We start from the raw sequence: 14,499 nt of genomic DNA on the forward strand, positions 1-14,499 counted from the left end.
AGTGCACAGATCCTGAATTCAAGTGCAAGGTGTCTGACGTTGTGTACAGTTTAATCCAGGGCAATCTGCTCCCAGGGTGTTCAGTGCTGGTGACCACCCGTCCCACTGCGTTACATTTATTGGAAAAGGCGGATATCAGTGTCTGGGCTGAAATCCTGGGATTTGTTGGTGAGGAACGGAAGGAATATTTCATCAGGTATTTTGAAGATCAGACGGTGGCAGAAGCAGTTTTCAAACACGTGGAGGAGAATGAGATCCTGTACACCATGAGCTACAACCCCTCCTACTGCTGGATCCTCGCTCTGGCACTGGGCCCCTTCTTCACACAAAGAGTCAGGGACCCGCAGCGAGTTCCCAAGACCATCACCCAACTGTACTCCTACTATATTTACAACATCCTGAAAAACCACGGCCGTGAGATTGAGAACCCCCGTGATGTGTTACTCAGGGTTGGTCAGATGGCCTTCAGAGGAGTGTCTGAGAAGAAGATTGTGTTTACAAGTGGAGATTTGATCAACTACAACCTGCAGCCTTCCCAGTTCCTGTCCGGTTTCCTGATGGAGCTTTTGGAGAGAGAGGATTCTGCCCGGAGAGTGGTGTACACATTCCCACACCTCACCATCCAAGAGTTTGTAGCTGCAGTCGCACAATTCCTGAATCCAAATTCCGGGAATATCCTGAAATTCCTTACAAAAGTCCACAACACAACAGATGGGCGATTTGAGGTATTTCTCCGTTTTGTTGCTGGTCTCTCCTCCCCAATGACAGCTCGGGGCCTGGAGGAGTTTCTGGGTCCATTTCCTCATCAAACAACCTGCCGGGTGATTGACTGGGTGAAGGAGGAGGTTAAACGCCAGAGTAGAAACACGAGGAGTGATGCTGGTAAAAGGAGCCTCCTGAACACATTGCACTACCTGTTTGAGTCTCAGAATCGTGGACTGGCTCAGGCCGCACTGGGATCTGTGGAAACACTTTCATTCAGGGGAATGATACTGACCCCGATTGACTGCGCTGTCCTGTCTCATGTCATCGGACTCTGCGACACAGTAAAAAACCTCGACCTGGGGAACTGCCACATTCAGTGTGAAGGAATCCAGCGGCTGGGACCCGGGCTGCACAAGTGCCAGGAGTTGAGGTCACTTGATTTATCTCTCACTCTGAACTGTGAAACTGTTCCATTCTGTTGTTTCAATGTAAAGGAATTCTGGTAAATCTGTAGTAAACCAGATAGTGAAGAGTTGTGACAAATGCCCAGGGGATCGGTCAGTAATTCCCCAAGGACGGGAGGGTTCTGTGGTTCCTTGTGAAGGGATGTTGGAGACTTCATCAGATCAGTGAACATCGGCCATTGGTTTAATGGTAGTAAATCACAGGAATGGCCGTGTTTCTCACTGCCTGTGACACGTCCATTAACAATGTTCCTTCTCACTGTGACTGACACCCAGACCGACACTGACTGCAGAAGGTGGGTCAGAGATTCACACCCCCTTCCGGGTGAGGGACAAGAGACCGTCAGCAGACTGTCCCAGTGAGAGGGAGAGAAATACCATTGTGAGATTGTCCTCCCACTGCCCTTCCCCGTGTGTGACTTTGCTCACTTCCAGATATGCAAAGAGCGAGGCAGCATTTCCTCTGGGACTCTGTTCAGACCCAACACACACATACAAAAAATTTCTGCTTCCTCTCGTCTTGTAGGATTATCGTTTACCCTTAGAATCCTCACACCCATCCCCATTCCTCCTGTGGGCTCTCTATTACTCTTTCCTCATCCTCCTGTGGGATGTCTTTTCCACACACTCACCCCCTTCCTGTGAGATCTCTCTTCCCCATCCTCTTCCTCCTGTGGGATCTCTCTTCCCCATCCCCCTTCCTCCTGTGGGATCTCTCTTCCCCATCCTCTTCCTCCTTTGGGATCGCTCTTCCCCATCCCCATTCCCCTTTCGCCTGTGGGAACTCTCTTCCCCATAGAATCATAAAATCATAGAACACTACAGCACAGAAAACAAGCCATTCGGTCCTTCGAGTCTGTACCAAAACCTTATTCCGCTAGTCCCATTGACCTGCACCCAGTCCATAACCCTCCAGTCCTCTCCCATCCATGTATCTATCCAATTTATTCTTAAAGCTTAAGAGTGAGTCCATATTTTCCTCATCAGACGGCAGCTCGTTCCACACTCTCACCACCCTCTGAGTGAAGAAGTTCCTCCTAATGCTTCCCCTAAACCTTTCCCCTTTCACGCTGAAGCCATGTCTTCTCATATTTATCTCTCCTAATCTATGTGGAAAGAGCCTATTCGCATTGACCCCGTCTATACCCTCATAATATTGTAAACCTCTATCAAATCTCCCCTCATTCTTCTGTGATCCAAGGAATAAAGTCCTAACCTGCTCAATCTTTCCTTGTAACTCAACTCCTGAAGACCTGGCAACATCCTAGTAAATCTTCTCTGCACTCTTTCAAACTTACTGATATCCTTCCTATAGTTAGGTGATCAGAACCGCACAAAATACTCCAAATTTGGCCTCACCAATGTCTTAGACAACCTCACCATAATATTCCAACTTCTATACCCATTACTTTGATTTATGAATGCCAGGGTGGCAAAAGCCTTTTTTACAACACTGTCCACCTGTGAAGCCACTTTCAGGGAATTATGTATCTGAACCCCCGGATCCCTCTGTTCCTCCGCTCTCTTCAGTGCCCTACTGTTTATCGTGTATGTCGTACCTTGATTTGTCCTTCCAAAATGGAACACCTCACACTTGTCTGCATTAAATTCCATCTGCCATTTTCTGGCCCATTCTTCCAGTTGGTCCAGATCCCTCTGCAAGCTTTGAAAGCCTTCCTCGCTGTCCACAACGCCCCTAACTTAGTGTCATCCGCAAACCTGCTGATCCAATTTATCACATTATCATCTAGATCATTGATACAGACTACAAACAACGATGGTCCCAGCACAGATCCCTGAGACACACCACTAGTCACAGGCCTCCAGTCTGAGAAGCAATCATCCACTACCACTCTCTGTCTTCTCCCACACAGCCAATTCGAATCCAGTTTACAATCTCTCCATGGATACCTAGTGTCTGGACCTTTAGAACTAACCTCTTATGTGGGACCTTGTCAACGGCCTTACAAAAGTCAATGGAGACAACATCCACAGCCTTTCCTTCATATGCATTCTTGGTAACCTCCTCGAAAAACACTACAGGATTCATTAAACATGATCTACCACACACAAATTCATGCTGACTATCTTTAATCAGCCCTTGGCTGTCCGAATCCTTGTATATCCGATCTCTCAGAACAACTTCTGATAATATACCTATTACTGATGTCAGGCTCACTGGGCTGTCCCGTCTACGCACAGCTGTGATATTCCCCTGACAGGTAATGTCACTTCTCATCCTTTCATCCTTCCCCCCTATCACGTCTGAAACAATGGAAACCCGGAGCATGAAGCTGCCAGTCTTGCCCCTCCTGCAAACCAAGTCTTACTAATAGCAATAATGTCGAAATCATCATGTGCCAATCCATAACCTAAACTCATCTGCCTTCCACACAATACTCCTTGCATTGAAATAGATGCAACTGAGAACATTTCTATCACGTACAAACCATTGATATCTGTCCATACAAGCAGTCCTCGCATGACCCTTATCCTCCTCCACCTCACTATCTTCTCTAAAACTCTGCTCCCTCCCCCTGCAATCTAGTTTAAAACCCCCGGAGCAGAACTTGCTAACCTACTGGCAAGGATGTTAGTCCCCTCCAGTTCAGGTTCAAACTGTCCAATTCGAACTGGTCGCACCTCCCCTGGAAGAAATCCCAATTGTCCAGAAACATGAACCCTTCCCTCATGCACCATCCCCTCAGCCACGTATTTAGCTGCACTATCTTCCTGTTTATAGCCTCACTAGCAGGTGGCATGGGTAGCAATCCACCTGTGAGATCTCACTTTCCCATCCCCCTTTCATCCTCTGGGATTTCTGTTCCCACTCCCCCTTCCTTCCAACTGTTGGATCTCCCCTCAGAATCCACCTTCCTCCTGTGGATCCCTCATCCCCATCCCCCTTCCTCCTGTGGGATCTCTCTTCCACATCCCTCATCCTGCTGTAGGATATCTCTTCCAAATCCCCATTCCTCCTGTGGGATTTAAACTCTCCACCCTTTTATTCCAGTGTGATCTCTCATTCCCATCCCATTTCCTATTGTGGGATCTCTCTTTCCCATCCCCCTTCCTCCAGTGTGATCTCTCATCCCCATCCCATTTCCTATTGTGGGATCTCTCTTTCCCATCGCCCTTCCTCCTGTGGGATCTCTCTTTCCCATCCCCCTTCCTCCTGTGGGATCTCTCTTTCCCATCCCACTTCCTCCTGTGGTATCTCTCTACCCCATTCCTTCCTCCTGTGGGAACACTCATCCCCATCCCTCTTCCTGCTGTGGGATCTCTCTTCCCCATCTGCTTTCCTGCTGCTGGATCTCTCTTCTCCATCCCCCTTCCTCCTGTGGACTCTGTTCCCTATACACCTTCCTCTTGTGGGATCCCTCATCACCAGTTCCCTTACTCCTGATGAATCGCTCTTCCCCATCCCCATTCCTACAGTGGAATCTCTCTTCTCCACCCCCCATGCTCCTGTGGGATCTCCCTTCCGCATCCCCTTTCACCCTCTGGGGCCTCTGTTCCCATTCCACTTCCTCCTGTGGGATTTAAGCTTCCCATCCCTTTCTTCCTGTGGGATCTCTCTTCCCTATCCCCTACGTCGGGTGGGATCACACTTATCCATCCCACTTCCTCCCGTGGCATCTATTTTCCCCATCCCTCTTCCTCCTATGAGATCTCTCCTACTCATCCCCCAATCTCCTGTATGATCTCACTTCCCCACCTGTCTCATCTCTCGTCGCCATGCCCGATCATCCTATGGGATCTGTATTCCCCATTCCATTTCCTTCTGTGGGATTTCTCTTCCCCATCCACTTTCATCCTGTGGGATCTCTCATCACCATCCCCCTTCCTCCTATGGGTCATCATAATGCCCCCTCTTCCTGTGGGATCTGTCTTGTCCCTGCACACGTATCTCTCTTCCCCATCCCACATCCTCTTGTCGGATCTCCCTTCCCCATTCTCCTTCCAACTGTGGGATATCTCCTCCCCACCATTTTTCTTCCTAGGGATATATCTTCCCCAACCCTCTTACTTCTGTGGGATCTCTATTCCCCATCCCCTTCCTCCTGTGCACTCTCTCCTCCCCATCAACTTCCTGCTGTGGGATCTCTCTTCCCCATCCCCCTTCCTCCTGTGGGATCTCTCTTTCCCATCTCTTCCTCCTGTGGGATCTCTCTTTCCCATCCCCATTACTCATGAGGTATCTCTCCTACTCATCCCACATTCTCCTACGGGATCTCTCTTGCCCATTACCTTCCCGTTATTGGATATCTCTTCTCATCCACTTTCCTGCCCTGGCATCACTTTACCCGATCGCACTTCCTCCTGTGGAATCTCACTTCCCCATCCCCTTCTTCCTATGTAATATCTCTTCCCCACACCCTACCTTCTGTGAGATTTATCTTCCCCACCAGATTTCTCCCTATGGGATCTCTCTATCCCATCCACTTCCTTCTGTTGGACCTCTCTTCTACATTCCACTTCCTCCTCTGGGCTCTCTTTCCCAACCCCCTTCCTCCCGTGGAATCTGTCTTCCCCATCCCACTTCCTCTGGTGGGATCGCACTTCTCCATCCCCCTTCTCCTGTGGGATCTGTCTTCCCCATCACCCTTCCTCCTGTGGGATCTCTCCTCCCCATCCCCCTTCTCCTGTGGGATCCCTCTTCTGCACTCCTCCTACTCCTGTGGTTCCTGTGTTCCATGTCCCCACTTCCTGTGGGATCTCTCTTTCCCATCCCCGTTCCTCCTGAGGTATTTCTCCTACTCATCCCCCTTCCTCCTGTATGATCTCTCTTCCACGTCCCTCCCTTCCTATCAGATCTCTCTTTCCCATGCTCCTTCCTCCTGTCGGATTTATCTTCCCCACCAGCTTTATTCCTCTGGGTTCTTTCTTTCCCATCCTATTACTTCTGTTGGACATCTATTCCACATTCCACTTCCTGCTCTGGTCTCTCCCCCAACAACTTCCTGCTGTTGAATCTCCCTTCCCCATCACCATCCTCCAGTGGGATCACCCTTCTCCATCCACCTTACTCCTGTGGGATCTCTCTTCCCCATCCCCCTTGCTCCTGTGGGATCTCTCTTCCCCATCCCGCTTCCTCCTGTGGGATCTGTCTTCCCAATCCCACATCCTTCTGCGGGATCTCATCTGCCTTCCACACAATACTCCTTGCATTGAAATAGATGCAACTGAGAACATTTCTATCACGTACAAACCATTGATAACTGTCTATACAAGCAGTCCTCGCATGACCCTTATCCTCCTCCACCTCACTATCTTCTCTATCACTCTGCTCCCTCCCCCTGCAATCTAGTTTAAAACCCCCGGAGCAGAACTTGCTAACCTACTGGCAAGGATGTTAGTCCCCTCCAGTTCAGGTGCGAACTGTCCAATTCGAACTGGTCGCACCTCCCCTGGAAGAAATCCCAATTGTCCAGAAACATGAACCCCTCCCTCATGCACCATCCCCTCAGCCACGTATTTAGCTGCATTATCTTCCTGTTTCTAGCCTCACTAGCACGTGGCATGGGTAGCAATCCACCTGTGAGATCTCACTTTCCCATCCCCCTTTCATCCTCTGGGATTTCTGTTCCCACTACCCCATCCTTCCAACTGTTGGATCTCCCCTCAGCATCCACCTTCCTCCTGTGGATCCCTCATCCCCATCCCCCTTCCTCCTGTGGGATCTCTCTTCCACATCCCTCATCCTGCTGTAGGATATCTCTTCCAAATCCCCATTCCTCCTGTGGGATTTAAACTCTCCACCCTTTTATTCCTATGTGATCTCTCATCCCCATCCCATTTTCTATTGTGGGATCCCTCTTTCCCATCTCTCTTCCACGTCCTCCTTCCTCCTGTGGGATCTCTCTTTCCCGTCCCCCTTACTCCTGTGGGATCTCCCCTCCCCGTCCCCCTTCCTCCTGTGAGATCTCTCTTCCACATCCTCCTTCCTCCTGGCCGATCTCTCAAGCCCTTCCCCCTTTATCCTGTTTAATGCCTCTCTCTCCGCTCCCCTTCCTCCCATGGGATATCCCTTCCCCATCCCCCTTCCCCCTGCGAGTTCTCTCTACCCCTTCCCACATCCCCCTGTGGGTTATCACTTCCGCATCTCCCTCCTGTGAGGTCTCTCTTCCCCATCCCCCTTCCTCCTGTGAGGTCTCTCTTCCCCATCCCCCTTCCTCCTGTGACGTCTCTCTTCCCCATCCCCTTTCCTCCTGTGGGATATCCCTTCCCCATCTCCCTTCCTCCTGTGTGATCTCTGCTCCCCATCCCCCTTCCTCCTGTGAGGTCTCTCTTCCCCATCCCCCTTCCTCCTGTGACGTCTCTCTTCCCCATCCCCTTTCCTCCTGTGGGATATCCCTTCCCCATCTCCCTTCCTCCTGTGGGAGCTCTCTTCCCATTCGTCCTTCTGCCTGAGTGAACTCTCCTCCCCACACCCTTTCATAGAATCATAAAATCATAAAACACCAGCGCACAGAAAACAAGCCATTCGGCCCTTCTGCTTTGTGCCGAATCTCTATTCCGCTTGTCCCATTGACCTGTACCCAGTCCATAACCTTGCAGTCCTCTCCCATCCATACATCTATCCAATTTATTTTTAACACTTAAGAGTGATTCCGCATTTTCTACATCAGATGGCAGCTTGTTCCACACTCTCACTACTCTCTCAGTGAAGAATTTCCCCCTAAACCTTTCCCCTTTCACTCTGAACCAAGTCCTCCTGTAATTTATCTCTCCTAATCTATGTGAAAGAGACTATTTGCATTTACCCTGACTATACCCCTCAGAGTTTTGTAAACCTCTTTGAAATCTCCCCGCATTCTTCTATGCTCCAAGGAATAAAGTCCTAACCTGTTCAATCTTTCCCTGTAACTCAACTCCTGAAGACCCGGCAACATCCTAGTAAATCTTCTCTGCACTTGTTCAACCTTACTGATATCCTTCCTATAGTTCAGTGACCAGAACTGCACAGAATACTCCATATTTGGCCTTACCAATGTCCTGTACAACCTCACCATAACATCCCAACTCCTATACTCAACTTTGATTTATGAATGCCAGGATGCCAAAAGCCTTCTTTACAACCCTGTCTACCTGTGACGCCACTTTCTGGGAATTATGTATCTGAACACACAGGTCCCTTTGTTCCTCCACACTCCTCAGTGCCCTACCATTTACTGTGTATGTCCTACCTTGATTTGTCCTTCCAAAATGCAACACCTCACACTTGTCTGCATTAAAGTGGTGAATAGTGGTGTGCCTCAGGGATCTGTACTGGGTCCAATCTTATTAATGATCTGGATGATGGGGTGGTAAATTGGATTAGTAAGTATGCAGAGCTTTTCAAAGCTTGTTGTTCAGAGATTTAGGCCAGTTAGAAGAGCAGGCTAAAAGATGGCAGATGGAGTTTAATGCTGATATGTGTGAGGTGATACATTTTGGTAGGAGTAATCCAAAAATGACATATATGGTAAATGGTAGGGCACTGAGGAATGCAGCAGAACAGAGTGATCAAGGGATAATGGTGCATAGTTCCCTGAAGGTGGAATCTAATGTGGATAGGGTGGTGAAGAAAGCTTTTGGTATACTGGCCTTTATAAATCAGAGCATTGAGTATAGGAGTTGGGATGTAATGTTAAAATTGTACAAGGCCTTGGTGAGCCCAAATTTGGAGTATTGTGTACTGTTCTGGTCACTGAATTATAGGAAAGATGTCAACAAAATAGAGAGAGTACAGAGTAAATTCACTAGAATGTTACCTGGGTTTCAGCACCTAATGAACAAGCTAGGTCTTTATTCTTTGGAGCATAGAAGGTTGAGGGGGGACTTGATAGAGGTATTTACAATTATGAGGGGGATAGATAGAGTTGACGTGGATAGTCTTTTTCCATTGAGAATAGGGAAGATTCGAACAAGAGGGAATGAGTTGAGAGTGAAAGGGCAAAAGTTTAGGGGTAACACAAAGGAGAACTTCTTTACTCAGAGAGTGGTAGCTGTGTGGAACGAGCTTCCAGTAGAAGTGGTAAAGGCGGGTTTGATTTTGTCATTTAAAAAAAATTGGATAGGTATATGGACAGGAAAGGAATGAAATGGGGGGTTATGGGCTGAGTGCAGGTAGGTGGGACTAGGTGAGAATAAGCATTCGGCACAGACCAGAAAGGCCGAGATGGCCTGCTTCCCTGCTGTAATCGTTATCTGGTTATATGTCATATGTTATAAATTCCATCTGCCATTTTCTGGCCCATTTTTCCAGTTGGTCCAGATCCCTCTGCAAGCTTTGAAAGCCTTCCTCGCTGTCCACAACGCCTCTATCTTAGTGTCATCAGCAAACCTGCTGATCCAATTTATCACATTATCATCCAGATCATTGATTTCGACAACAAACAACAATGGTCCCAGCACAGATCCCTGAGACACACCACTAGTCACAGGCCTCCAGTCTGAGAAGCAATCATCCACTACCACTCTCTGTCTTCTCCCACACAGCCAATTCGAATCCAGTTTACAACCTCTCCATGGATACCTCGTGTCTGAACCTTCTGAACTAACCTTTTATGTGGGACCTTGTCAAAGGCCTTACTAAAGTCCATGAAGACAACATCCACAGCCTTTCCTTCATATGTATTCTTGGTAACAACCTCAACAAACACTACAAGATTCATTAAACATGATCTAACATGAAAGCCATGTTGACTATCTTTTATCAGCCCTTGGCTGTCCAAATCCTTGCATATCCAAACTCTCAGAACACCTTCTGATAAATTACCTGTTATGGATGTCAGGTTCACTGGCCTGTAATTACCTGGTGTACTTTTGGAGCCTTTTTCAAACAACGGAACAACATGAGCTACCCTCCAATCCTCCGGCACCGCACCCCTGGCTGAGGACATTTTAAATATTTCTGCCAGGGCCCCTGCAATTTCTACACCAGTCTCTCTCAAGGTCCGAGGGAATACCATGGCAGTTCCGGGGGATTAATCTACCTTTATTCACTGTAAGGCAGCAAGCAGCTTCTCCTCTTTAATCTCTATATGTTCCATGACACTACTGGTTGTTTCCCTTAATTCCATATCCGCTATGCCAGTTTCCTGAGTAAACACTGACGCAAAAAAACTGTTTAAGATCTCCCCCATCTCGTGAGGCTCCACACAGAGACGACCACTCTGATCTTCTAGGGGACCAATTTTGTCCTTTACTATCCTTTTACTCTTAATATACTTGTAGAAACCCTTCGGGTTTACCTTCACATTATCTGCCAAAGCAACCTCATGTCTTCTTTTTGCATTCCTGATTTCCTTCTTTAGTATTCCCTTACATTTTCTATACTCTTCAAGTACCTCATTTGTTCCTTGTTTCCTATAGCTGCTAAACACCTACTTAAGCAGATCGCCAATATCCCTTGAAAACCAAGGCTCCCTCTGCCTGTTAACTTTGCCTTTAATCCTGGCAGGAACATGCAAACTCTGCACTCTCAAAATTTCACCCTTGAAGGCGTTCCACTTACTGAACACATCCTTGCCAGAAAACAACTTATCCCAATCCACTCTTCCCAGATCCTCTCTCATTTCCACAAAATTGGCCCTTCTCCAATTCAGAACCTTAACTGGCGGACCAGTCCTATCCTTATCCATAATTATCTTGAAACTAATGACATTATGGTCACTGGACCCAAACTGTTCACCTACACATACTTATGTCACCTGACCTGTCTGGTTACTTAATAGGAGATCAGGTACTGCACCCTCTCTCGAAGATACCTCAATATATTGATTTAGAAAACTTTCCTGACACATTTGACAAACTCCACGCCATCTAACCCTTTCTCAGAATGGGAGTCCCCGTCAATATGTGGAAAGTTAAAATCCCCTACAATTACGACTTTCTGTTTCTTACATTGGTGTGCTATCTCTCTACAGATTTGCTCCTCGAATTCTCTCTGACTACTGGGCGGTCTATAATACAACCCTATTAGTGTGCTCACACCTTTCCCGTTCCTCAGCTCCACCCATATGGCCTCTGTAGATGAACCCTCCGGGCTGTCCCGTCTACATACAGCTGTGATATTCCCCTGACTGGTAATGCCACTCCGCCCCCTTTCATCCGTCCCCCCTATCACATCTGAAACAATGGAAACCCAGAACATGAAGCTGCCAGTCCTGACCCTCCTGCAAACCAAGTCTTACTAATAGCAATAATGTCGATATCATCGTGCCAATCCACGATCTAAACTCATCTGCCTTACCTGCAATACTCCTTGCATTGAAATAGATGCACCTGAGAACATTTCTATCACATACAAACCATTGATATCTGTCTATACAAGCAGTCCTCGCATGACCCTTATCCTCCACCACCTCACTATCTGCCCTAACACTCTGGTTCCCCTCCCCCTGCAACCTTGTTTAAAACCCCCAGAGCAGAACTTGCTAAGCTACCGACAAGGATGTTAGTCCCCTCCAGTTCAGGTGCAAACTGTCCAATTCGAACTGGTCCCACCTCCCCTGGAAGAAAGCCCAATTGTCCAGAAACGTGAACCCCTCCCTCATGCACCATCCCCTCAGCCACATATTTAGCTGCATTATCTTCCTATTTCTAGCCTCACTAGCACGTGGCACGGGTAGCAATCCTCCTGTGAGATCTCGCTTTCCCATCCCCCTTTCATCCTCTGGGCTCTCTGTTCCCACTCCCCCATCCTTCCAACTGTTGGATCTCTCCTCAGCATCCCCTTTCCTCCAATGGGATCTCTCCTACTCATCCCCCAACCTCCTGTTTGATCTCACTTCCCCACCCACTTCCTCCTGTCTCATCTCTCTTCCCCATGCCCCATCATCCTATGTGATCTCTCTTCCCCATTACCCTTCCTCCTGTGGGATCTCTCTTCCCTATCCCCCTTCCTCCTGTGGGATCTCTCTTCCCCATCTCCCTTCCTCCTGTGGGATCTCTCTTCCCCATCTCACTTCCTCCTGTGGGATCTCTCTTCCCTATCCCCCTTCCTCCTGTGGGATCTCTCTTCCCTATCCCCCTTCCTCCTGTGGGATCTCTTCCCCATCTCCCTTCCTCCTGTGGGATCTCTCTTCCCCATCTCACTTCCTCCTGTGGGATCTCTCTTCCCTAACCCACTTCCTCCTGTGGGATCTCTCTTCCCAATCCCCCTTCCTCCTGTGGGATCTCTCTTCCCCATCCCCCTTCCTCCTGTGGGGTCTGTCTTCCCCAACCCCCTTCCTCCTGTGGGATCTCTCCTCCCCATCCCCCTTCCTCCTGTGGGATCTCTTCCCCCCGTCCCCCTTCCTCCTGTGGGATCTCTCTTCCCCATCCCCCTTCCTCCTCTGGGATCTCTTCCCCAACCCCCTACCTCCTGTGGGATCTCTCTTCCCCATCCCCCTTCCTTCTGTGGGGTCTGTCTTCCCCAACCCCCTTCCTCCTGTGGGATCTCTCCTCCCCATCCCCCTTCCTCCTGTGGGATCTCTTCCCCCCGTCCCCCTTCCTCCTGTGGGATCTCTCTTCCCCATCCCCCTTCCTCCTCTGGGATCTCTTCCCCAACCCCCTACCTCCTGTGGGATCTCTCCTCCCCATCCCCCTTCCTCCTGTGGGATCTCTTCACCCCGTCCCCCTTCCTCCTGTGGGATCTCTCTTCCCCATCCCCCTTCCTCCTGTGGGGTCTGTCTTCCCCAACCCCTTTCCTCCTGTGGGATCTCTCCTCCCCATCCCCCTTCCTCCTGTGGGATCTCTTCCCCCCGTCCCCCTTCCTCCTGTGGGATCTCTCTTCCCCATCCCCCTTCCTCCTCTGGGATCTCTTCCCCAACCCCCTACCTCCTGTGGGATCTCTCTTCCGCATCGCTTTAGCTTAGGTGGGTCTATTTCGCTGTGTCCCATTGACATTTCTGCATTTCAGTCAGAAACACTTTTCTCTCCATCGGGGAATGGGACAGAATATGTGGGGTTTAGAGGGTTTAGAGGGACAGACGAAATTACCGACATTCGGTAAATACACTGGAGCTGGGCAGTGAGGGACATTGACAGTGATGGGAACTCCGATCAGTGATTTACTGGACAGTTTAATGTTTCCTGAGATATCCGAGTGAGAGAAATTCCCCCAGACCCACGGTTTGAATCACTTTGTTTATCAATCTGTCTGTTTGTGTTTAGACTTGGGCAAAATGAACTGGGAGATTCAGGAGTGAAACTGGTGTCTGCAGCTCTGAGGAACCCGGAGTGTAAAATACAGAAAGTGTGGTAAGTACCAGACTGTGGGAGATTGTGTTTACAGTCACTGGGTGTCTGACACTGAACATTAATGTGATCAGCAGAAACATAGAAAACATACAGAACAATACAGGCCCTTCGGCCCACAAAGCTGTGCTGAACATGTTTCTACCTTAGAATTACCTCGGTTTTACCCATAGCCCTCTATATTTCTAAGCTCCATGTAGCCATCCTGGAGTTTAAAGTTTTCGCCTCCAGCAGCCCATTCTTAAAACTATGCCCTCTCGTGCTAGCCATTTCAGCCCTGGGGAGAAGACTCTGACGAACCACACGATCAATGCCTCTCATTATCTTGTACACCTCTATCAAATCACCTCTCATCCTCCGTCACTCCAAGAGAAAAGGCCGAGTTCACTCAACCTGCTCCCCAATCCAGGCAACATCCCTGTAAATCTCCTCTGCACCCTGTCTGTGGTTTCCACATTTCACATCCTCCTCCTCGGAGATTGCTACCCATTCCTCTTCTACCTGTGGGATCTCTTTTCCACATCCCCCTTCCTCCTGTGGGATCTTTCTTCCACATCCCCCTTCCTCCTGTGGGATCTCTCTTCCCCATCCCCCTTCCTCCTGTGGGATCTCTCTTCCCCATCCCCCTTCCTCCTGTGGGGTCTCTCCTCCTCGTCCCCCTTCCTCCTGGGGGGGTCTCTCCTCCCCGTCCCCCTTCCTCCTGTGGGATATCTCCTCCCCACCCCATTCCTCCTGTGGGATCTCTCTTCCTCATCCCCCTTCCTCCTGTGGGATCGCTCCTCCCCGTCCCCCTTCCTTATGTGGGATCTCCACTTACCGTCCCCCTTCCTCCTGTGGGATCTCCCCTCCCCGGCCCCTTCCTCCTGTGGGATCTCCCCTCCCCGTCCCCCTTCCTCCTGTTGGATCTCCCCTCCCCGTCCCCCTTCCTCCAGTGGGATCTCCCCTACCCGTCCCCATTCCTCCTGTGGGATCTCCCCTCCCCGTCCCCCTTCCTCCAGTGGGATCTCCCCTACCCGTCCCCATTCCTCCTGTGGGATCTCCTCCCCGTCCCCCTTCCTCCTGTGGGATCTCCCCTCCCCGTCCCCTTCCCCCTGTGGGGTCT

The 14,499-nt window shown here is 49.4% G+C and overlaps 1 protein-coding gene across 1 annotated transcript in view; it reads left to right on the forward strand.

Moving 5' to 3' along the window:
- The window catches only part of LOC132386278 (uncharacterized), a 32,935-nt gene extending 18,937 nt beyond the window's left edge, over positions 1-13,998 (forward strand). The window contains exon 8 of the mRNA XM_059958555.1: positions 13,314-13,998. Within this exon, the coding sequence (XP_059814538.1) occupies positions 13,314-13,348 (35 nt within the window). The 3' untranslated portion in view covers positions 13,349-13,998. The remainder of the gene's footprint in view (positions 1-13,313) is intronic.
- The last annotated feature ends 501 nt before the right edge of the window (positions 13,999-14,499 follow it).

This window comes from Hypanus sabinus, unplaced genomic scaffold (assembly GCF_030144855.1).
Source record: "Hypanus sabinus isolate sHypSab1 unplaced genomic scaffold, sHypSab1.hap1 scaffold_1088, whole genome shotgun sequence".
In the NCBI taxonomy this organism is placed as follows: Eukaryota; Metazoa; Chordata; class Chondrichthyes; order Myliobatiformes; family Dasyatidae; genus Hypanus; species Hypanus sabinus.